Source organism: Mus musculus, chromosome 1 (genome assembly GCF_000001635.26).
Source record: "Mus musculus strain C57BL/6J chromosome 1, GRCm38.p6 C57BL/6J".
NCBI lineage: Eukaryota > Metazoa > Chordata > Mammalia > Rodentia > Muridae > Mus > Mus musculus.
This window is the reverse complement of record NC_000067.6, coordinates 152,757,471-152,782,118: the sequence shown is the minus strand read 5'-3', so window position 1 is coordinate 152,782,118 and position 24,648 is coordinate 152,757,471. Positions and strand designations below refer to the sequence as shown.

The window sequence follows — 24,648 nt, the reverse complement described above, 5'->3', positions numbered from 1 at the left end:
CTGAACTCTGAGGCATGGTGACTTAATCATTAAACTTCATGCTCTCTGTATGGGAGGGCCACCTTATGATTGTCACTGCCTGAGATTTAAGTTGGGAACTAAGCCTTTTAGGAAGGTAGTGAGGACCCAGGGACCAATGCTGTACCTTCCTTGTGTACAAGTCTCATACATACAGGGTCTTAATATAGAAGTGATGAATGGAGATACGGGTGGTAGCCAACCTCCACGATGGCTCCAAGCATCCCTATTTCCCAGATTCACACTCTTGTGTAACCCTCTTCCATAAGGAGTCAGTGCTGACCAAGGCGACCAGTGAGAACCATGGCCTTGATGGCATGGGACTTCTAATGTTGGGTCACAAAGACACTACATTGCCTGCCTTTTGCTGCTGGAAGCCAGCAGTCACCTTGTGAGGACAATCAGGCAGCCCTGTGGAAAGGCCCACTCCTGTCGGCCATGTGAAGGCCCACTCCTGTCGGCCATGTGAAGGTGTCCCTGTGGGAGAGCTGTCCAGCAACCAACAAAACTTCTGGGTGTGGCCCACACTGCCACCCATCTACAGGCTCATGAGAAAGAAACTCAAAGTAAGACATACTCAGAGCTGGGCGTGGTGGTACACACCTTTAATCCCAGCACTCGGGAGGGAGAGGCAGGTGGAATTCTGAGTTCGAGGCCAGCCTGGTCTATAAAGTGAGTTCCAGGACAGCCAGGGCTATACAGAGAAACTCTGTCTCGAAAAACAAAAAACAAAACAAAACAAAACAAACAAACAAAAAAGACATACTCAGAAAGCCACTACCCAATTCCTGACCCACAAAACTGTCAGAGGAAGCCATTATTGTTGTAAGCTACTGGGTTTTGGAGTGATTTGTTACATGGTGGTAGGTAACATATTTTTATATTCAATACTCATTTACATAGCATACTTGCTATTTAGTCACTAGATTTGGTAACCTTGCCTGGTAAAAGATAACTAACTTACACTGAGTGGTAGGCTTGGTCGAGCTACAGAGCGCAAAAATACAGTGCCCATTTTCATGAAGAAGTATAGGGTATCAACGGTCAGATAATAGTGCAAATGGATGTAGATTGTAATAATGCCAAGGCTACACAAGGGCTACGGCTATTCAAAGCTACAAGGGACACTTGTTCATGTCGGATGGGGATGGAGATGGTTCTCCCGAGGAAGTATCTGGAATAAGGACTTAGTTGTGTGAATAGGTAGTGAGAAGGAAGGGCTGGAGCGGAGGGGAAGCTACCGGGGCTGGAGTCAGAGATTGAGGATGAGCAATAAGGTTGGGACAGAGACACGACATGGTAACCTAAGTCACAGCAACGTGCTTGGAGTTTAAGAGCAGTGAGAAAGCCTTTGAGGCGTTTATGTGGAGAAATAGGTGACTGTAACTTTAAAAGCTTAGGTTTAAGAATTCTCAGGCTGTGGAGATGGCTCAGTGGTAAAGCAAAGCCTGTGATGAGTGTCGGGAGGCACACACAGAGGATCTAACTGAAACGGCGAGTTCCAGGCTCAGCGAGAAACTCCGTCTAAACATTAAAACGGGAAGACTGGAGGAAGACATCCAAAGGTGACCTCTGTCCTCCCCACATTACATGCGCGTGCATAACCTTCACATACATGTACATGCACACACATACAACATGTTTAATGACCAACGGGCTAGGAAACGGAGTGGGAAAGCAAGCATTTTCCATTGTTAGAGTAAGTATAATGGGTATGACTTCAGAGGAAGGCAATTCAGCAATCTCTCTCAAGATATTATACTAGGTTCTAAAACATTGCTTCCAGAAGTCTCCTAGTAGGTTTGAATGTATGTAAACTGACTTGTTTACCATGTCACAACAACACTGTATGTAATTCAAAAGATGAGACACCACCTCAACCAAGATGGAAATAGAGAAAAGGCTAGGTATGTATCTATACAAAAGAATATTATGCAATTAAAATGATTTTTTTCATATGATTAAGAAGTCCTCATGGAATACATAGGTGATGAAAACCAGGTAAGAAACGGGTACAGGATGCTAGTATCTGTACAGGCAAAAGAGGAACTTAAAGTATTTACCTGTGAATGCTTATACTCGGTTACATTCTTGGGGCTGGGGAGATGGCTCAGTGGTTAAGAGTACCGGCTCTTAATTGACCCTATAGCAGCTCACAGCTGTCTGTAAACCCAGTTCCAGGGGATCTGGCACCCCCACACAGACATACATGCAGGCAAAACACCAATGCACATTAAAAAAAATTACATTCTTTGTCAAGAAGACTAATAGGGTAAGTGTGTGTGTGTGTGTGTGTGTATGGGGGGGGGGGATTACTAGCATATGAACAAATTCTATAGTTGAAAATAAATGGATAAAAAGGTAAATGGTAAGATTATTTGCTACAAAAGACCCTGGCCTTTAACTCAGCACCAGTTGAAGAAACTCTTTAGGGCTGCTTCTGCAATCTTGATTTGGTTTTGAGATAAGCAAAAGGAAGCACGTTAGTCAGCCCCATTTAGGGCATTGGGCTGGCACCATTAGAAAAAGACTAAGTCTGTCCAGGAAAGGTGATATAGCTACTGTGACTTTAGCAGTGTCACATGAGTCACTAAAAAGTTCCAAGGGCAGTCACCTCCGGGTAGCAACAGACCTGGAAGATAAGGGACGTCCTAGAAAGCTGGACAGGAATGCCACGCCCGTTTTCATGCTGTGTGGAACTTAAGGAATTGTTCTAGAGAAAGGTGAGGTACGGAGATGGAGAGAGAACTTGCGTTCATTATACTAAACTTTCGTGGAACAAGGAAACAAGTAGGAAGGAGGCTGGACCAGGAGCCTGCCCCTGGGTCCACAGTGGGAAGCAGCGCCACCTATAGGCAGAACACACTGGCCCTAGAGGCTCCCCAGGCCCCAGCTTGAGATAGTGGAGTGAGTGCACAGAGCTGGCTAACCTGGAGTCCTTCCAGCAATGCAGGGCTGAGATGAGGAGGGAGATGGGAAGCGAGACCCAAGAAGGGAACACCTCTATAAATGTTAAAAGGCACTGGTTTAACTTGGTTCTTAGTGTATCTCTTCCACTCTTGATCGTTTTGGGGCTTTTTGGTAATTTTGCTTATAAAAGTGTAAAGTTACCCAATTCTAGTTATGGCCAGTGTGATGGTTTGTATATGCTCTGCCCAGGGAGTGGCACAATTAGGTGTGGCCCTGTTGGAGTAGGTGTGTCACTGTGGGTGTGGGCTTTAAGACCCTCACCCTAGCTGCCTGGAAGCCAGTGATCTGCTTAGCAGCCTTCAGATGATGGAGAATTCTCAGCGCTGACTGCACCATGCTGGCTGAATGCCTCCATGCTCCTGCCTAGATGATACTGGGCTAAACCTGTAAGGCAGCCCCAATTAAATGCTGTCCTTATAAGAGTTGCCTTGGTCATGGTGTCTGTTTGCAGCGGTAAAGCCCTAACTAAGACAACCAGTAATCTTTTAAGTCTGGCTAATGTAACATAAGAGTGCTGCCCTGGTTCTTGCTAAGTGGAACTGTAACAAAACGGAATAGCAGTTCATTAGTTAAAAATACATCATCTGTGCAAACAGAACACTGCAGGTAACTGTCATCTGGGTTAGAGGACGACGCCTGTAAGGGTGACTCCACTAGGGGAAGTGGGCTGAGTTTCTGCAGCACAAGGTTTTCTTTGGTGATTTTGGGGGTGGGGTCTCTGTGACGTGTTCTTTTTTTTTTTTTTTTTTTTTTTTTAGAGACTTTAAAGTCATGCTTTTAGTGCTGAGCAGGTCCCTCACTGTTGTAGAACCTTTTCAAACCTTTCTTCTGGCTTCTCAGGTGTCAGCTTTTGTTCATAAAAGGCTCCTGGCTTGATCTCACAAGTATCTAAGGCCCAGGGTTTGGAGATTCTAGAGGAAAGCTCAGTCCCCACTTCTCCTGGTAACAGCTTCCTCGCCCAAGCAGCCTGACGTAACTGCAGCGATGCAGGTGTAGGGTGCTCTGACGTTAGCCGACTGAGTTTCTGAGCTTCGGGTCTGGAGGTGGGTTCCCAGGAAGGGGTGGGCTATTCATTTCACTCCCTCTGTCACTGAGATTCTAGCTTTGAAAATTAAGTCACACTACCACAAACTAGGGATGTCTTCAGTGCCCTGCTGTATTTTACAGAGTTGGCATCATATTCATGTAAAATCAGTGTTAACTCTGGGCTTCAGAGACGAATGTTGGACTACTAGTGTCTCACTGACAAGACACTGAAGGTCAACGATGGGAGACAGAACTCACCATTTAAAAAGATCAAGAATGAACACCACCTCACTAAGGTATTCATTTGTGTTTATATGTGCACGTCTATGTGTGGCAGATACACCTGTGCGTGTGGACCACTGACTGCCCTCGAGCTGGAGCTGCTGGCGTTTGGGGGGGGGGTTCCAGGCTTGTTCCTGGATATTTTGATCCAGACTCCAGGCCTCATGATTGTACAGGAAGCACCCAACCACTGAGCCCTCTCTCCCGCAGCTAGAATCACATATAACAAAGAGCTCTTTGTTGCTAATTTGTTTTCCTGACAAAACATAATTTCCCCATTCTTTCTTACTGATGTAAAAGGCACGAGACCTGGGCTGAAGAGATGGCTCAGTGGTTAAGAACACTGACTGCTCTTCTGAAGGTCCTGAGTTCAAATCCCAACAACCACATGGTGGCTCACAACCATTGTAATGAGATCTGACGCCCTCCTCTGGTGTGTCTGACGACAGCTACAGTGTACTTACTTATGATAATAAAGAACTCTTATTAAAAAAAAAGGACCACAACAGGGACATTTTTTGTATTAAAACAAAACAAAAAAAAAACCCAGCGTGAGATTTGATGACCAAATATTTGGCTAAAACCAAACCAAAAGCCAGCCTCTGTAACTTCCTTAGCATCTTGAGTCCCGAGGAGACTCCTCAGGCCACAAGAGTGAGTTGTCTTCTTTTCATTCTTCTGTTTATGTTACTTGGACCCCGTCCCCTGTCCTTCCCATCCTTGTGACTTAGTGAGGACTGAGCTGACTCACTGCTTTTCGCTCACCCTGTTTTTGCTGTTTACCCACCACTCACTGCATTCATTCACAGTGAGTGTTGCTCACTGCTAAATTCACCTGCTACATTGCAGGCATCGATTTTCAGATACCCAAGGCTTACTTCTCAATGCAGGTGAAAGCAACATGACCTACATCCCATTCCTCCGACACAGCCCTATGTGATTAATCTCTACTTAAGAGTTTTTACCTGTGCGCCAATGCATTTCTGCTGCCATCAGCATACTTACCATTTCCTAAGTGGTGCAGCTACCTAGAAACTAAAAGGCAAGTGCATTTGCTCTTTGTTTCCATTTTTGCTGTGTGGGGACTGAGATGAGAACCCTGCACAGGCTAGCTTCTACCAGTGGGCTATACTGTCAGCCCGTGATTTTCTAAGACAGGTTCTTGTCAGCTAGCACAGACTCAAGATCTGCCTGCCTCAGTCTTGAGATTTCCAACTGCCCCCCACCCCTGCTGAGAACAAGCCTGGTGTGGTACGCATACCTGTAATCCAGGCTGAGGAAGGGCTACTACTGTTTGAGTCCAGTCTGGACTAAAAATTGAGATAAGGCGAAGGGTTTGCTGAGACAAGCAGGAGACCTAAGTTCAGGCAGCTAGAACCTAGGTCAGACATGGTGGTGTCTGTAATCTCAGCACGGAGGCCGAAAGAGGATCCCCAGCGTTTGCTGGCCAGTCAGTCAAGTCACTGGTAAGCTCCAGGTTCAGTGACTCTCAAAAATAAGGTGGAAATGCAACTGAAAGACACCTGACAGTGACCTCAGGCTCCACATACACCAGCTCCCACATGGCCGACATGGAAGCACTTGTGTGCCAAAGCACCTGGGTGGTCTTAGTTACCACGACCCACAGACACACTTGTTGAGCCCACTGTCTCCAGGAGGCACCCACCTTGATTCAGTTCCTGGGCTGTGCTGCTTGGCCATTTTCACCATCCACTTAGCAGAGCCCAGGCTGAAAGACCTTACTATATCCATTCCTGTGATCTAAACTATGGATCCCCATTTGTCCCGGGACTTTAGGGAACAGTGTAAGCATGCTCCCTCTTGTTTCTAAGGTGGTTGCTGTGCTAAACTGCTTGACGACTTCCAATAGGAACCACTTAGCTTCACTTAAGCCACGGTCCTAACCCGAGGAAAGCAGGAATCAGTCAGGGGCAGTTGAAAAACAGAGTTGCTGAGCACGCAGGCGCGAGAAACAGGTCTGAGGTGTAACAAGGGGAGCTTGGAAGCTGGGAGTGCCTTTGACAGCTACAGGAATTTGGTCCTCTAGGTCACTGGTCCGTCCTGCTAAGACCCAGAGGGATAGAGTCACACCAAGGCCTCAGCAGTGCTCTGGCATCCTTAGTGGCTCTTCTCCCTACCTGCTCTCATCACGTGGCTTCATACTCTTCCACACAGACAGCTACACTGAATGCCCTTCTCCTTAACTAACTGGAGAGTTACAAGTATTCAATTAAGAAAAAAATTATTCAACACTGACATTTTATTTTCTGAAGTTTATCATAATTTTACAAAACAGAACAAAACAAAAAGAGCAGGTATCAAAAACAGCAGTTTATAGAGTTTCTGCGCTGGTTCTCACCTCAGTCAGTGACTCTGGAGTTGGCATCTTAGGGAAAGACAAGCAGGCTGATTCCCTCTCGGCCACGCACATTCAGGTGGTTGGTTTCGGAACTACTTTGTAATAACTTTTTACAAGCACCGGTCATTTTTTGAGAATCAATTTGGTTTGTCCAACGAAGTAAACACTTTTTTTCTTTTACTATGTGGCATTTTTCTTTCTTAAAAACACTGAGCTGAAACACAGACTGTGTCTTTGGATCAGAACCAAATCTTCTGAGATCCCCATTACCTGAAGAACACTGAAGACGTCCTCGGGAAATCATGGGAAATGTTCCAGTGAACACTTGTGTAATGGCTAAGGCAGCTACCTTATTTCTGATGAAAGTATTTCATCCAGAGGCTGCTGGAGGCCTGTCTCTGACTTGGGACTGTTTCCCCAGGCAGCCTTATTACCAGAAGGAAATGGGATGTTTGTGCCAAAGAGGCGCTTATATTGTGTAAATACATTTATATAGAGCAAGACTCCTTGCTCCGGACCCTGGGTCACCACAAAGAGATTGAGAGGCCATGAAAGTTGGATGCTAACAGGAAGTAGCACACTTACACTTATAGCATCATCTGGAGGCAAGCGGAAAGAAGGCTGGAAACTGGTAGTAGGGCTCACCCACTACTTGCCCTGGAAACACATTTTGCTTAAATAAGGGAAGTGTGGTCCAGTTTTGCAATGTTAATAGCTGCCAGTCTCTCATTTTTAAAAATAAAGATCACTTCCTGACCAGCAATGAGTTAGGAAACTGGCCTCAACTTTGATCACATCTCTCAGTATTGGTTAAAAATAAAGTAAAACCCTTAAACCAGGCAACAGAGTTAGAAATTGCACAATCAAACTTGAATATAAATTACAGAATGTGATACATATTATTGACATGGTTATGAAAGGGTCAAACATCCCCACTGAGACAAAATTTTCTCCACATTATTTCAATTTTCATTAAAGGAAACTGATATGTAATTTTCTTCTTTACAGATATGAAAAAGGAAGCAAGAAGGCAAAGCTGAGAGAAACAGATGCTACCCACAGGGCAGCGGTGCCATTTGGTTGTTTTGGTCTTTATACCAGCAACTCCCACTTCTGTGAACGGTGTCCAGTTCCAGCTGGACTACACGGTTTTCCTTGCAGTCAAAACTCGAACAATGGACCCCACTCCTCCAGCAGCAAGGGCCTAAAACAAACCAAATACACAGAAGAGGTCAAAGGGAAGTCAGTCTAAGGTTAGGCAGAACCCCGAACTCATTAACTTGGTAAGTTCTTCCTGAGCATCCTCTATGGCCCAGGCCGGTCTCAGCATAAAGCTGATGACAGTCTTACTACTAGGACTTAACACATAACAAAGACCAGCCTCTCAGGCTCCAGCCCCTGTGAACTTACTTCCAAACAGACGCTAGTCACTCTTCTAGTACACCTTGTCTAAAGAATGTTTAGGATGTCTGTAGCACAATGTTTCTAACTAAAACGTTCAAATATAAACCCAGGACATTCGCCATCTCCCTCCCTCACTGAGGTTGGGAAGAACCTGAGGCTGGGACCAGTTACCCCAACTTCCACTCAGTTTGCAGATTTCCCCCCATGGTAAGAAGGTATTACTTAAGAGCTAAGAGCTGATCTCTAACTTGGAATCTCTGACTTGAATACCTGGGAGTCATGATTAAATATTAGCAGTTGGAAATTTTGGTGTACTTATTTGGTTAACAGTTATACAAGAAGAATATTTCAGTATTGTGTATGAAGTGCTGTGTGCTATCTTCGAGTTCTACAAAAGCAGAGTAAGGGCATATGCCTAGCCGGACAGCAAGAGATGTCAGGGAAGCTGACAGCCAGATACCAAAAGCCAGTGTGGAGGTGTGAGGGTGGGGTGCACTCAGGGAAAGGCTGGTACTGCTGAGGCCTAAGGAAGAGTGAAATAAATGGGTCGTCAATGAATGACAAGATACCTTTGGATTTTAGATCACTTTCCAGCAGTTGGGTAGAAAACAGAATGGTGCAAATCAGTTAGGACACTATAGCAGTCACTCTGAGATGCCGCAAAGTGTGCATTAGAGACCTACTGGTACAGATGCACTTGAGGAGTACTCAGAAAGTCAACCCCGGAGAGATCTGGAAAAACCAGACAACATATGTGCTGCTCTCCTCACCAAAGTGAGTTTCTCCTTCTAGTACTGAATCTGGGTGTTGGTGGTGCACGTCTTTAATCCCAGCACCCCACGAGACAAAGGCAATGGCTCTGAGTTCAAGGCCAAGCCTGGTCTACAGAGTGAATTCCAGGACAGCCAAGATACACACAGAGCCCCTGTCTTGAAAAACTACCCACCTCTGTCAAAGAGAAATAAATGAAATGTGAGCAAGAATAGAGAGAGCCTGCAAATAGAGTCCAAATAAGATGACCATACAAATTACTCCACAAGTTCCGTTCAGCGAGAGGGCGCACTGTACTTAGGACGGATACGATACCGGAATACTGCAAGGAAGGCTTTCACAAATAGCTCTTTGGTAGTGTATGTAGATAAAGTGATTTAACTAAGGCTCAACAACAAAATTTCCTTTTAGTTTTATCTTATACACATGTTTTCACTCCGACTTAAGACAAGGGTTTTTAAAAAGAACTGATTTTCAGGGTCTGAAGGATGGCTCAGCACATCAAAAGTGCTAACTCACAGAGTTACATTCCCACAATGTACACAAAAAAAATCATAGGCAAATTGAATGGTTAACACCTGGAATCCCAGCGTTTCTATGGAGAGATGTGGCTATGTTATTGTTAGTATTTTATCAGTACAAGAGCTAGGTATGAAAGCTTGCTTTGTGTACATGTATGTGGGTACAATGTACGTGAATGTGTGTGTGTGTAGGTAGTCAGTTCTTTCTGCCCATTATGTGGGCCTCAGAGAATGAGTCAAGTTGTCAAGTTTGCTGGCACGAAATTCTAACCAACTGAGTCACCTGGTTCATCTATCTACTAAATTCTTATACAGAACTAAAAATAATTTCCTTTTCTCTTCCTCCCTGAGACCAGCCTCCCAGTACAGCATATAATTCATTATGTAGACCAGCTTGGCCTGGGATACCTCTCTCTAGAGACATACACTGCCATACATGCCGATAACAATTTTTGAAATACAAAACTACAGTGCATGAGATCAACCAAGAATGCTAGGCAAATACTCCTTCTCCATGGCCTTTGGCAACTTATTATAACTTTCGATCCCTTTGAGCTTGCCTATTTCAGACTATTTCACACAAGTAGAAATATAAATACTTCTTTTTTGTTTTAAAGATTTATTTATTATTATATATAAGTACACTGTAGCTGTCTTCAGTGTCACCAGAAGAGGGTGTCAGATCTCATTACGGATGGTTGTGAGCCATCATGTAGTTGCTGGGATTTATCTATATTGTAGAATGTACAAAAACTCCATTCCCTTCCATGGATGAGTAACACCCCACTGTTTCTAGGTACCATATATTAATCTTTATCTTGGGTTATTTCTATCCTTTTTTTTTTTTGGTTTTTTTGAGACAGGGTTTCTCTGTATAACCCTGGCTGTCCTGGAACTCACTCTGTAGACCAGGCAGGCCTCGAACTCAGAAATCCGCCTGCCTCTGCCAAGTGCTGGGATTAAAGGTGGATGCCACCACTGCCCAGCTATTTCTATCCTTTGATTAATGTAAAAGAATTCATATTTCAAGTACATAATCACTTATGTACTAAGTATATGCAAATAAATATGCAGTGCAAAAAGGAATCCTTTAAGATCAAGGCTGGTAAGCAAATGTAAACTTTTCATTTTAGTCAAGGTGTACAGTCAAGTCACTTCTCAGGTGACAGAGGTGGCATCTTCCATTTTAAAGGAGCCAGCTACAGGGATGTGTAAATTGTAACTTACCTTTTCATGCCACTGGAGCAACACAGCACTGCTGTTGTCAGATGGGCTCTCAAAGCCTTTATAAATATACTTCATTAGGAGGTCCACACCGTTCTTGTCCAGAGACTGCACTGCCTTTTCAATATCATTAGCTTTAAAAGAGATAAGCACCTTCAAGACGATGCTGCCTGCACGGTCCTGAGGGCAAATGTGGAACAGAATATTTAGACATGTGTATGCTGGGCACAAAACCTTAGGAAGGCCCTGCTAGAGTGACATCTCAAGACTGACGTGGAGGATGTGAAAGAAGACTCCTTGGGAACATGGCCAGCGATTAGATGAAGGAAGAACAAGTGCTGTGAGCGTGGGTTTCAGAGCGTTCAGAGTGTTCCAAAGATTCTGGTGTGACAGAGCTGTGTGGTGGCAGAAGCAGGAGCAAAAGAGAGAAGACAGGAGAGGACAGGCCATGTGAGGGCCAGCGGGCCACTGTAATGGCTCAGGCTTTTACTGGGAAACGACACGGTGGAGAAATTCAAGAGCAGTGACCCAATCTGTTTCCCATTTTAAGACTGTCTGGAGGACAGCAGTGAGGGCAGGAGTAAGACAAAAGCCCACTGGGGTGATTCCAACAACACTGGCTGGTTCTGGCTGGCATGTGAGTCGAGGTGGTAAGAAGGGAACCCCCTCTCTTTGTTGGTTTGCTGTTTTAGAGACCGGGTTCCTCCTTGTAGCTGTGGCTGTCCTGGAGGTTACTCTGCAGAACAGGATGGTCTGGAGCCCACAGACCCCCGCCTGCTTCTGCCTCCTGAGCTGTGGGATTAAGGGTGTGCGCCCACGTCCGTGCGCGCCCACGTCCAGCTCAGGAACACATTTTTTTTGATAGAACTGAAGGCAGAACTGGGGACTGATAGACTGATGGACTGATGGGAAAATTTAACAATTTATTATAACATTTAAATTTACTTCTTGGTCTTAAAAACTCCTAACCAAAGAAAAAAACTGATTTATGTAATTCTATCTTGTTTGATCTTTCAAGAGTGGTTATTTTCTTAAAAGATCCCTTTTAAAACCATGTAAAACTTTTTAAACTTTCCTACTTACAGACGTTAGATTTACCTATACTTATCTCTGAACTTCTCCTCTGGGAGAGCCTGTTCCAGAAGCACAGGTGTCCCCTTAGGCATTGTCTAAGCAGAGGGGACACGGAAGCCACCCTCTCAGCTGTTCACTGCTCCTTCTGTTCAACACAGTGGGGTCTTCGGAGTTCCTATGGGCGGGGTTTTACATAATGTTTGTACCGCCAACGTTCTCTTCAGTTTAAAGACTGACTGACATTTCCCTATATATCTTTGCATCTAGAGCTATAACCTCCTATCCACAAGCTGCCAAAAAACAAAATCAACAAACAAACAAACAAAACCACATAAAATCAGAAGGGGTAAAATTGAAAATTTAATGATGTTCCTAACAACTTTTAAGGAGCAAAGAAAAAAAATTCCCCAATATAAAGTTTTGTGGCTGCAATAATTATTATGTTTTTACATATTACTCTTCAATTAAGGTTCTTAGGTTCCTGAGATGTAGGCTTTTACAGGGCTTTGCTTAGCCTGCATTTTAAACAATAAACAACTAAGCAGTTCCCTAAGAATCAGTGGAGGGCTGATGTAGGGATGTAAGCTACAAAGCTCTTCTGAGAGATTTGGCAATGCTTTGTGTATCAAAAGTCTTTAAAAAATGTCATTTTTGTGCTAGCATTTCTCTTCTGGGAATTTTATTGACATAAATAATTAAGATTTAAAATGATCAATTTTAGCAGGAAAAACTAGAAAATCTAACATGCAATAACAGGGATCAGTTGCATATAAGATGTTACATACTAGTGTATAGCAGTTAAATGCCACAGAAATAATCTATTGCTAAGGAAAGAAGATCATGTACATGACTACACAGCTGGAGTGTAAGATTCTATTTATTTTTTAAAAGAGCACAAACCCTTGTAGAAACTCCTTAGGTGTGCAGCGATACCATATAAGGCAGTGACTGAGACCCAAGGAATAGCATGGAGATCACCTTTTTAAGCTTGCATGCTTTGTTTTCTATAATATTTACAAAATTAGGAAAAACTATAAGACCCAAGGAAGTAGGACAGAGATCACCTTTTTAAGGTCACGCATGCTTTGTTTTCTATAATATTTAATATTTACAAAATTAGGAAATCAAGAAGCAGCTGTGTGTGTTTGGCAAATTTATTTTTCAAGCCCATTTAAATCCAACCTGAGTGGATTCCTCCTGAAGCACACGCAGAAGTGATGGCTCTATCCTTTAAATTTACTGCACTCCACACGGCACTCTCCTAACTCTACATTTCAGGGCTATTTTTTTCATGACATTTTTACTTGTCACAAGCTCCCTTTAAAGCTGGACGTGGTGGCATATACCTTTAATCCCAGTGGAGGCAGGAGATCTCCTGAGTTTCAGACCAGGTTATAGACTGCGGTTCAGTCTCAAAAGTCACACTGTAAACTCTTGTGTCAAGGACAGGAAATAGGTACAATGTTGACTGTGGGGCATCAAAGGACTTTGCTAATAGTGAAACAGAAGAGATTAATGCTGTAGTCTGAAACTCACCTTCACTGCCTGGCTCTTTGTGTTAATAGGGGGGTTTTTCAGAGCAGCCTGGAGAGCAGCTGTCATGTTTCCTGTAACGAAGGTTAAGGGTGGAACAGAAAAGGATGGCCCCTGCTTTACAGGAATATTGGTTTTTGACTTGACTTTCTGCACAGTAACAAAAGTTACTATGGTCATTATGTTCGATATTAGAAACTGCATGGGTGTGTTTCCCACATGTCAACCAATGGTAAAAATACTGGAATTAAACAATAGATTTAAAAAAAAAAAGCAAAGACTGTTTTGACCTCAGTTCTATCAGTCAAATAGATTACACTTTCCAGTGAGATACACGCAATTGTCTAGATGGGTATTCAAGAAATCTTAAGACTATGTGTTAAGAATTATTAGGTCACCAAATGATGCAGTTTACCAACAAAGTATACCACTTGTCTGTGTGACTCTTGCTGGAAAACAACCCTAGACTTTATACTGAAACTACACTGTGTATTAACTGAAATGCTGGCTGATTATTCTGGCAATCAGAATGGAAGAATAGCTTAATATGAACAGGGCTCTGGATGATGTAGTAACCCGCACGACCTGTAGGTGGCAGCTTACTTTATTTCCTACAGGTTATTCAAACTGGGCTGGACCATCCATACCTACTCAGTCTCTGAAAGCACTGGTGAGTTAGCAAGCAGGGGAAACGGAAGGCCAATCAGACTGTCAGAACAGACAGTCATTTCCCTAAAAGGAGAAACAGAGTCACTGGTTCCTCCATCTGTAGTACCCGACCAATCTGAAGTCTCTCCTAGTTAGAACCAGAGACAATATCTTTATATTTTAAAATGGATTGACAAAAAGGTAGACTGAATTGATAATGAACACAGCAGTAGGAATCACCAGAAATTACCTAAAATACATTAGTTTAATAAAATATCATATATCCACCATAAAGACTAAAAAAAAAAAAAAAAAAAAAAAAAAAAAAAAACCCAAACAAACAAAGAATAAGCTCACCATTTCTGTGCAAAGGGTCTAATAAAAAATTATCTACAGTAGGTAATAAACTACTGTCAAGCCTGCATGGTCTTTTAAAGAAAAAAAAAACCCAAGTATTTTAACAAATAATCAAATTAGTAACAACTGTGAAAGTTATGGTAATGAAAGTTAAACCTATACTGCACATATATGTACGTTTGATGCTGTGGTTACCACTGTTTTTGCTCACTTTCTTCATTATAATCTAGTAGAAAATTGATGAGGGGAGAGCTGTATGAACAGACTTAATGAATACGATTTTTCTAAAGCTCCAGTTTGGATTTTTGTAACATTCTATTTTTCTAAGGGATCGATGCAAATGAATTTCGAGGTTATGAATATTCAGATATGCAAACCAAGGAACCAGGAACTGACAGCCATGTTTTAACTAGAAGGGAAACAATTTCAGAAAAACAATGTTGATTTATAGAACCGACTCATTCTCTGCTTTATTCACTGGGGTTCATCTTATATTATTCCCAGGGATTCTCTGCATGCATTCGCTATCCCTTTTTTAGTGGCCTTTTCTTAGCAGGTGAAAGGTTCCAAGCTTTAACTGGGAATTTTGGAGAAGAAAACTCCCTTCGGCTCGTTCATGAATTATAATGCCACCTTGCCAAAGCCCTTCTCTCTTAATAAACAATGCTGCCGATGAAATAGCCCCGGGGCTGAATGTACCGAGGGCCTCGATTTGCGAACCGCTCCATCTCTCCTGGCTAGGGATAAACTATCCCCGCTCCGCCAACCACACACACCGGACAGGAAAGCAAGACTCCAAGCGGGACGCCCGTGTCCCCACCGGGCAGAGACTGGCTCAGGTGCCCACTAGGACACCAGCGGTGCCCCGGGGAGGGCGCGGCCGCTTAGGACCGCGCACCTGAGGAATCGGGGCGCCGCCGGTAAGTTCGCCGGCGCGGCCGCGGGGTACAGGCGGCCTGCTGGCCCCGGGAGCTCCTGTCCTCCGTCCCCACCTAGAGCCGGGCACAGCCGGTCGCGTGGCCCCGCGTCCCCACAACCCCCGGCCGCCGCGAGCGTAAGGATATTGCCGTAGGCACGAGTCCACCTCGCCCTCGTCGGGCCCGGCCTGGCCATCGCCGCCGTCCTCCTCGTCCACGAACTTGTTCTCGTCATATTCGTCCACGTCCACCTTCCGGAAGCGGGCCGACGACACCGTGTTCTTCGACATCCCGGATCGCGACGCGACGCTGGCCTGCCCCTCCGCGGTGCCTCTCCTTTAGCGAGCCCAGCCCGGTCCGACTCACTTCCCTCTTCCGCTCTGGGGCGTCGCCGGCAGCCGCGGCTTGCAAGCTTCTGGGCCTGCGCGCTAGCGGGCTCGGCCTCCTCCTCTGCTTGCAGCCATCCTTCAGCCCCCGCTCCGCCCCCGCGTCCCCCGGGAGCGCGCGTCGGCAGGGGAGCGCGCGGGACGCACCGCGCACGCGCGGGCCCGCTGCAGGAAAGGGGCGGGGCTGGAGAAGGAGGCGGGGGCGGCGGGTCGACAGAAAGCTGGCAGAGGCGGCGCGGAGACGCGATTGGTCGCCGGGGAGCATCACGTGATGCCCGGGACGTTCCCATAGAAACGCTTTTCTGCGGTCCTGCCTTGCGGGGGGTCTTGGGCTGGAGGCTATGGGCACCTCGGGAGCGTGGCCTGGAGTGCTGCTGCCGCCGCCGCTGTCGGTGCCAGCCGCTGGTTGTTGGGGTCCGGTGTGAAGTGTGGGTGACCGGACTCGCGCGTGGGGTGCGATGGACTGGCTGCAGAACCTAGTCCCCTGCAGTCTGCAGGAGTATGAGGCAAAGTGATGCCCAGCTCGGAACTAGTGATCGGAGCCCTCCATTCGGACCGTGCGCCGCCGGGGGCTGCCTTCCCGAGCTGAGAGCCCCTTCCCCGGCTTGGACTCTTGGCACGCTGTCGGTGGGAGGTCCCCAAGGACGGAATCGAAAAGGTCACTTCTTACCTGTCAGTGCTGTGTGACAGCATCGCGACCGGACCTGCAGAATCTGAACTAGGTATTCTCTCCATCTGGAGGGAGGGAAAAGACGCTTGGGCCAGGTAGTGAAATTGGGGCAAACTTGTAGCATTTTCTAGAATCAGTCATCACATCTTAAAATAAGTAGTTATTTGGAGCAAGAATGCCAGAAGAGGGTGGGCGAGTTAGGCTCTTCAGTGCTGAGGGAAAATAGCGAGTGCAAGGATTAATAGAGACTGGACTTTCAAGGTTGTTATTTATTGTTTAAGGTTCCTGGAAGCACGTCAAATCAGCTTTTTGCTATATTCCATATTCCGGTTTGTGAGATCAGAGCTTCTGTTGAGGAGGCAGAGGCACAAAGATTAATCAAATAATAGCTGTGCTCTGTGTAATATACCGTAGTACAAGTATTTACAGAATAAAATTAATTCAGACATTTGGCTTTGCCCTGCTTCGATGCAGAACCACCTGGTTTCACGTATAGCAGAAGGCTGGATGTCATCCTGTTGAGTTTTCTCGTTTGCTCTGCCGTACTGGAAAAGAGCACTGGGCTTGGGATCAAAAAGCAGGCTGAGTCTCGACTTTTCTGCTCTCATAATCTGCATGATTGAGGCATGTTGCTTAAAAATTGGAACCTTGGATTTCTTAGTACTAAGATGGGGCTAATGTGCTTTTCACAAGGATGTTCCCAGGGCTCAATACGTGGAAATGCTTCGAAAAGACTCTAAAATTCTGCATATGTGTGCAATGTGTTATGGGTTATGTAGCACGAGCTTCATAAACTACCTAATGATAGGTTTTATTCTTGCTGGGGAAAGAGATCCCAAGATTCTGAAGGGCTGAATCTAATTTTTTCTTATGTATCTTTTTTCATATAAAATAAAATTAGGTATTCAGAAGGTAGTTAGTGCATGCTTGATGAGTTAGTGAAATATAAAATATATAAAAACATTGGGAATAGAGACTCAATCAAAAAGAGAAAGACGTCAGGATCAAACAGTTGTTGATCATAGGCACACACATGTGTATGTATGTGTTTATGTAGAGAGAGCGCTGTATGTGAAGTGTGTCCCTTTTCCTTGTGAAGAAGCAATGTGGCACTCCCTCTAGGTTTATCATTCAGTTGATAGAAGTGACATTTCCTTGATTAACACTCACATTGTCAGCTAGTAAAAACTCTCGTGTCTTAAGACAGCAAAGGAGACATGTCTCCCTGCCAGCAGTGCTTACTTTAAAAGCCTCATGCTGGAGTATAAGAACATTGTTACGGTGATGGCATTATGTAACTTAGGATAAAGATTTGTTTAATTTTTTTTTTCTGTTTCAATCTTGTGTAACTCCCATAAAAGCTGCACAGCATACTCTTTTAGATGTTAAAGCTGACTGTACTTTTTGTTCTTTTAAATTGAGATTTTCTTTGAAGAGAAAATTAAACACTAGATGCACTGTTGAGTGCAGATGGAAACGAGGATTTAAGAGCTAACATAGCCATTTCCAAAGCCCTAGTGTTTCCTTTTGTCTTAGTTGGACACACACACACACACACACACACACACACACACACACACGCGTTCTCTTTAGAGCTGGGGAAGAATCCTGGGGTAGAAAACAACTTAATGGAACAGCGAGGAATTAAAAACAAAAGTCAGTTGTTCAAGGATGTAATTATCTCCATTGCTCAGAATTTTGGTCCTCGGGTAGATTGTGTTAAATTTTACAGGTTTCTTTTCTTTTCTTTCTTTTTTTCATAGTGCCTCACAGTGCTTAGGCATCACCACTGCTAAGTAATCAACTAATTTCCTCACAAAGTAATTCTGAGATAGCATTTAAAATTTAGGATTTTAATGGCTACCTTAATTAACTTCCCTCCTATCCATTTGCTAATAGTTGTTTGTTTGCTTGTTTGTTTTTCTTTACAAGATTTAAAGGAAATGTTTGTCTCTGAAGAAACCTGTTCTTAATTATCTTCCAGTTAGAAAATGCACAGTATTCTACTGTCTCGTAAATTCTATATTTTTACTGTTACCTATGATACTGAATCACCATCTTAGGCAATTTTATTTTATTTTTGGGGGGTTTTTCAAATGAATACTTTCCTCTTATATAAAGGATTTGCTTGGCTTAAGATGTACTTATGATGCAAATAACTAGGCTATCTGAATTTCCAGAGGGTTACTGCTGCATTTGTAGATCCTTGTTTCTATGACGTCTGAAAAAGCCAAGGATCAGGGCTGGGGAGATGGCGCAGCCGGGGAAGACCCTTGCTACCAAGCCCAAGTTCAGTCACCTGGACCCATGTGGCAGAAGGAGAGAACCAACTAAAAAATGTTCCTTGAACCTGCACGTGTGCACTGTGGCTTGTATAGGTGTGAGTGTGTGTGTGTGTGTCTGAGTGCCAGTGCGTGTGCATGCCCCTCCCCCCAGTTTGTTAAGAAGAAAAGGCTAAGGACCTAAGGAAGTTCTCTTATGAAGTCAGTTTTTAGACATCTTCAGCTAAATACTCTGCCTTGTCTGTGCACACGCTGACAAACCTACATACATGCACACCCCTTCCCCACCACAGGCACATACACAGGCACACCTACATACATGCACACCTCCTTCCCCACCACAGGCACATACACAGGCACACCTACATACACGCACACCTCCTTCCCCACCACAGGCACATACACAGGCACACCTACATACACGCACAACTCCCTCCCCACCCCCTCACACACACATGCACACGCACACCGTCTCCTCCCCCCCACTTACAGTTTGCCATCATAGCTCTTCTGAAACGTACAGGTATTTGGTATTAAGCACATTCACATCATTGTACCATCTTAACCACAACCCATTATTTTACAGAACTGAACATCTAGACCCATTAAGCAGTAACTCCCCACTTTCTCCTTCTAGCACTGGACAATCATTGTATTTTATCATGACTTATTGGGTACATCATATGAATGAACTCCTACAGTGTTTGTCTTTTATGACCTATTGCATTCACTTGGTCCTCAGGTTCATTCACTTGTGCATCTGTCAAAATTGATTTTTTTTTGGGGGGGGGAAGGCTGACTAGCATTCCATTTCATTTTATTCTTATTTTTTAAAACATATTTTATTAGTCATTTATTTGTGTATGTGTGTGTTTGTATCTATATGCATGTAAGTGCAGCAGAAGCCAGAAGAGGGTGTCCTGTTCCCTGGAACTGGAGTTACACATGGTTGTGAGCTGCCATGTGGGTGCTGGGAATTGAACTTGGGTCCTTTGTAAGAACAGCAAGTGCTCTTTATCACTGGGTCATCTCTGTAGCCCCTAACATCCTATTTTACATAACAAATGCCACATTTTGTTTACCTACTTGTGTGTCAAGGGATACTTGGTTTATTTTCTTATAGCTTTGAATAATTTGTTGCTGTAAATGTGCATTCATAAATTCCTTAAGTCTTTACTAAGAAGTGAGTTTATATTTGCCTTTCTTTCTTCCTTCCTTTCTTTCTTTCTTTCTTTCTTTCTTTCTTTCTTTCTTTCTTTCTTTCTTTCTTTTTTTAAGATTAATTTATTTATTATATGTAAATACACTGTGGCTGTCTTCAGACACACCAGAAGAGGGCGCCAGATCTTGTTACGGGTGGTTGTGAGCCACCATATGGTTGCTGGGATTTGAACTCATGACCTTCAGAAGAGCAGTCGGTGCTTTTACCCTTTGAGCCATCTCACCAGCCCGTCTGTCTGTCTGTCTGTCTGTCTGTCTCTCTCTTCCTTCCTTCCTTTCTTCCTTTCTTTCTTCCTTTCTTCCTTTCTTTCTTTCTTCCTTTCTCCCCTTTTTCCTTTGGAAAACAAGTGCTTTTAATTTTAACAAATTTTAAATAAAATGAATCTGCATTCCATTTCTTTGGATCCCTGTTTGGTACAGCACAGAGTGACGTAATCCTGGCTTTTGGTATGTGGTTCTGCTTAAGGGGAAGTGGGGTGAGTTAAAAACCAAAGCTCTGGCATCTAGAACATCCCGAGAGTCCCCAGCCTAGATCATGCAGGGTACTTAGCTGCCTGAGTCTGGAAGACAGCTCTTGGCTGTACAGTTTAAGCAGAATTGCAGAGAAGTCACAAGGAGGTACTGATAGGCATTGGGTTTCCCAGGTGTCATTTACCATTAGAGAAGCCCTGAGGAATAGAACGTGGGGCTCTGGAATCAGACATGGCTATCAGCTCAGCTGTCAGGTTCTGACTCACTCTCAGGCCATTACAAGCTCTCTGTGGTACCGCCTATTTATTTGTAAAACAGGTATTATAATAACACCTGCTTTGTAGGATTATTGGAGGGATTGAATGAATTAATATGTATGTGCTTAAAATACCTGACATACAGTTCTCAGGAAATGTTGGCTCATGATCTTATTGATCAGTGGAAGTTGAGTTGCCATGTGGCTTTCCTTAGAGCCTTGTAAGATAAAGAGGGTTATGGTCTATGAGATTTTTGCTAAACCATATGCGCTATGAGTGAAAAAAGATGCATAGTAGAAGTCTGGCAAGGTAACTCAGTAATTAAAGGCTGATGCTCTCACAAGCGCACACACAAAGTCAAGTTACATCGCAGGAATGTGAGGACATAAGATCAACTTTCAGCTCAGGGCCTAAGGATTAGACTGAGATTTGATGAAGTTATTGAATATCAGGAAAGCTGGGTGCAGAGCCTCACACCTGTAACCCCACATTCAGGAGGAGGATGGAGGAAGATCACCTTGAGCTGGAGGCCAGCCTGGGCTACACAGTGACTACTAGGATGCCCTGGGTTACAGAGTGAGAACTTGTCTCAAACATCAACAGTGAATGTCAATAGAAAAATCAATATGCTAGACGCAGTAGGAGTCAGTTATAGACTATGCTGTCTCTTACAGGCTGCATCTACCCAGACACTTCAGGAGACAGAAAACCTAGTGTACATTTCATTATCCCCATGACATATGCCTGTATCCACACAAGTACAGCATCAGACAGCACAAACATTTAACTCATTGAGTCAACTGCTTGAATCCTCATTCCAATCCAGCAAGCTTCTGATTCTAATTAATATGCTTGAGAATACCGTGTAAGTGGGATGGTTTAAATACTTGTGTGTACATCCAGTTGTATGTCCTACTGGAAATTAGTTTGTTAGTTGTTTTTACATGCCAGTCTTGGAAGCTTTGGAAATCTGTCTACCCTGACCTAAATCCATTCTTCTTGTGTTGACCACATATGACATAATTGGGTCTACAAAGATGAGAGTCAGACATGAGCCAGGCTGAAGGCAGTGCTCTTCCCTTCACCTTTATTGGGTTCCTGGGTTATACCCTATGTCTTTTTTCAGATCTGCCTCACTAACTGATTTAATTTGTTGGCTTCTATTTTATTTACTTGGAATTTCCTTTGGTGGGATGGCAGTGACTTTTTTTTTTTTTTTTTCCTGAGACAGAGTTTCTCTATGTAGTCCTGGCTGTCCTGGAACTCTCCATGTAGACTAGGCTGACCTTGAACTCACAGAGATCCACTTGCCTCTGCCTCTTGAGTGCTAGGACCAAAGGTGTGTGCCACCAAGCCTGCCTCACTGGTAGTGATATTGTTGAAGAGAGTCAAAGCATCTAAACACTCTCTCTGTCTCTGTCTCTGTCTCTCAGGACCAGCCATACATGACCAGGAGCCCTCTGTGCACTGAGTGAGCGAGACATGTCACTGTGTGTAAGAACTCACTCCTTGGAAATGTTGCTTTACTGTGTATTTTCTTAAAGCAGGCAGAGTTCAGAAGTTCCTTAAAGATGAGTTATGTCAGGAATGTAGCTGAGTTGGGAGAATGCTTGCCTAGCATGCACAAGGCCCAGAGTTTAATATTGAGTACCTCAGAAACTGGGTGTTGTGGTGCGTGTCTTAATCCCAGTGCTTGGGAGGTGGAGAAATCAGGAGTTCAAGACTGTTCCTGATCTTATTCCTATTTTTACAGATGAATAGATTACTTTAAGTTACTTTTCTTCTGTCTTAGAAAAGGTCTCAATGGCAGTGGTGTCACGTGCCTCCAACCCCAGCGCTTGGGAGGTGGGGACGGGGCAGAGAGGGGCAGAGAGGGGCAGAGAGGGGCAGAGAGGCAGAGGCAGAGGCAGAGGCAGATGGATCTCTGAGTTTGAAGACAGCCTGGTCTCTACAGAGTGAGTTCTAGGACAGCCAGGGCTACACAGAGAAACCCTGCCTCGAGGGGGGGGGGGAAGCCACCTAAACAAACCAACAAACCTTAAAAAAATACAACAACCAAGCAAACTAACAAACAAACTCACTGACTTACGGTGTAGCTCACACACGGCTAAGGCCGTATATATTCTTCTTTATAGTATTGGCTTGAACCTGTGAGCTGACATTTACCTCCCTTTTCTGAGTTGCAGGCCTATCTAATTAGTATAAAAATGTAGTGATCGAGGGCACTTCTTTTTCCTATAGTGTCAACATCTCATCTCTTGTTATACCAACGAAATCCAAATTCATAGATTTTGTACTCTGTACTCTTTGTAACCTGAGAGATGCTGAGGTCTACTCACCACTGTGAAGACTGGTCCTGTGGCAATGATTTTACCTTTTTAATTTGGCAGGGGAGGTGCTAGCAACTCAAATCCAGGGCACATACTATGGAGTTAGATTGTCAGCTAATGGCTCTGTTCATAAAGAGAAATGCTAAATTCATTATATTGGCGACTTTTTTTTCCAAACATAGCATTTCAATTTATGGTCATAGGGCTTCATAATTTAATATTAAACTTCAATGTATCTCTTTAAATAATAATTACTATATGCCTGTGATAAAATTATATTCCATTACTTTGATCAGAATCTGCAGGCTAAAAACAGAGACTTTCTTTAAAGATTTTATTCGTATTTATTTTAATCACAAGACAGTTTTTATCTCTTTCTACCCTTTCATGGAATATTATGGAATTTAATGTTAATATTAGCATATTACCTTATTAAGGCAGCATGACTTTGTATAGAGATTTTATAGAATCAGCTTTGACTGTATATATGAAAGTGTAACAAGAATTTGCATGTGAACACATTTTTCCTATAGTATGTGTTTACATGTTTCCAAGGGAGAAACAAAGCAGTGTGTATGCAGTATATGTAGATAGGCAAGTATATAGTATGTAGTATGTAGTATGTAGTATGTAGTATGTAGTATATAGATAGGCAAGTCAGTTCATTAGGTAGCCAGAGGGTTAACCAAAGAACAGTTTTTAAAAGAAGTATAGCTGGGCGATGGTGGCGCACGCCTTTAATCCCAGCACTTGGGAGGCAGAGGCAGGCAGATTTCTGAGTTCGAGGCCAGCCTGGTCTACAAAGTGAGTTTCCAGGACAGTCAGGGCTATACAGAGAAACCCTGTCTCAAAAAAAAGTGTATTTTGAAGAATTTAAGTGAATGAAGAATTTAAGTGAATGTACAAATATGTATTGCCATAGAAGTATCCAGAGAGGAAAGGGGATGCTGGCGAGCAGTGGTTGGTGCGTTTATTGAGATGGAGAGTCAACTGTGCTGCCTACATTTTGAGTGGATGTTGTGCTATGTGTCACAGGAAAAATCGAAGATTAAGAAGGAGGGAGGGAGTGAGGGAGGGGAGAGAGAGAGAGAGAGAGAGAGAGAGAGAGAGAGAGAGAGAATATGCATTCAAGTCCTTGACTGATCCCTATAAGAAATTGCTATCTTGATGGGCTAGGAAATAAAGAGCCTCGGAGTCCACGGAGAGTGGTATGGAGTTTGGTATACTGATGGAGGATGCCTTTGAAGATTCTCACACATCATCCTGCCTCTATGATCTACTCGGGAGGGAGTGTTCTGAGTCAGAAAGATTAAACAGAGTAGCTGGCCAGGTTTAAAAAAAAAATCAATTTTTGTAGCCATATGCAATCAATTTTCAGAAGAGCTTTTACTCATACAAAACAATTTTTAGTCACTTTAGAAAAAAATGATCTATCCAAAAATCTTTTGACTGTAGTCAACAATCAATGCAAACTCACCGCTTTGCCCACGAGATGGAACTTAATGTTAGGAACCTCAGGTGGTCTTTAATTTTGGTGTATTTTTATGCTGAAACCAATTTAGGAAGTTATTTAGTCCTTTTTGGAAGGATGATGTGGGAAGTCTAGAGCAGTAACACTCCCTTTTTTGCCTTAAAACATTTATTTTGGGGCCAGAGGAATGTCCTATTAGTTAACAGCACTGGCTGCTCTTACAGAGGACCTGGCTTCAGTTCCCAGCACCCACATGGCAGCTTACGATCATCTGTAACTCCAGTCTCAGGGGATCTGATGTCCTCTTCTGGCCTCCAAGGGCCAGATGCACATGCTGCACAGACATACATGCAAGCAAAATATCCACACATATACAAATAATATAGTAAAAAGCCATTTATTTTGTTGCTGTTACTTTCAGAAAGAGAGATAAAGTCCCTTCTGACAGTTTTGGAT

The 24,648-nt window shown here is 43.7% G+C and overlaps 3 protein-coding genes across 6 annotated transcripts in view; 1 reads left to right on the top strand and 2 right to left on the bottom strand.

Moving 5' to 3' along the window:
• Window positions 1-6,538: 6,538 nt before the first annotated feature.
• Window positions 6,539-15,577, bottom strand: Arpc5 (actin related protein 2/3 complex, subunit 5). The gene is made up of 4 exons (NM_026369.2): window positions 15,252-15,577; window positions 13,186-13,258; window positions 10,579-10,755; window positions 6,539-7,859 (listed from the first exon to the last, which is right to left on the bottom strand). Exons 1-4 carry the CDS (start codon window positions 15,392-15,394, stop codon window positions 7,797-7,799), a joined length of 456 nt encoding a protein of 151 aa, NP_080645.2. The 5' UTR covers window positions 15,395-15,577; the 3' UTR covers window positions 6,539-7,796.
• Window positions 15,578-15,810: 233 nt separating this feature from the next.
• Window positions 15,811-24,648, top strand: part of Rgl1 (ral guanine nucleotide dissociation stimulator,-like 1) — a 249,547-nt gene continuing 240,709 nt past the window's right edge. For 3 of the 4 annotated variants that reach the window (NM_001346119.1, NM_001346118.1, NM_001346117.1), the window contains exon 1: window positions 15,814-16,212. The gene's annotated coding sequence lies outside the window, so the exon portion shown is untranslated. Of the gene's footprint in view, window positions 16,213-24,648 lie in introns of all 4 variants that reach the window. The other variant, XM_006529266.4, reaches the window with a different exon arrangement.
• The window catches only part of Apobec4 (apolipoprotein B mRNA editing enzyme, catalytic polypeptide-like 4 (putative)), a 6,994-nt gene continuing 6,920 nt past the window's right edge, over window positions 24,575-24,648 (bottom strand). Inside the window, exon 2 of the mRNA NM_001081197.1 lies at window positions 24,575-24,648. This exon is cut by the window's right edge and continues 1,278 nt beyond it. The gene's annotated coding sequence lies outside the window, so the exon portion shown is untranslated.

Bases quoted from the DNA above. Each gene is read 5' to 3' on its own strand.
- Arpc5 (NM_026369.2), bottom strand. From the start codon at position 15,394: ATGTCGAAGAACACGGTGTCGTCGGCCCGCTTCCGGAAGGTGGACGTG. The intron at 10,756-13,185 runs GTGAGTTTCAGA...ATTTGCCCTCAG, and splicing joins CAAAGAGCCAGGCAGTGAAG to GACCGTGCAGGCAGCATCGT. The intron at 7,860-10,578 runs GTAAGTTACAAT...GGTTTGTTTTAG, and splicing joins TGCTCCAGTGGCATGAAAAG to GCCCTTGCTGCTGGAGGAGT.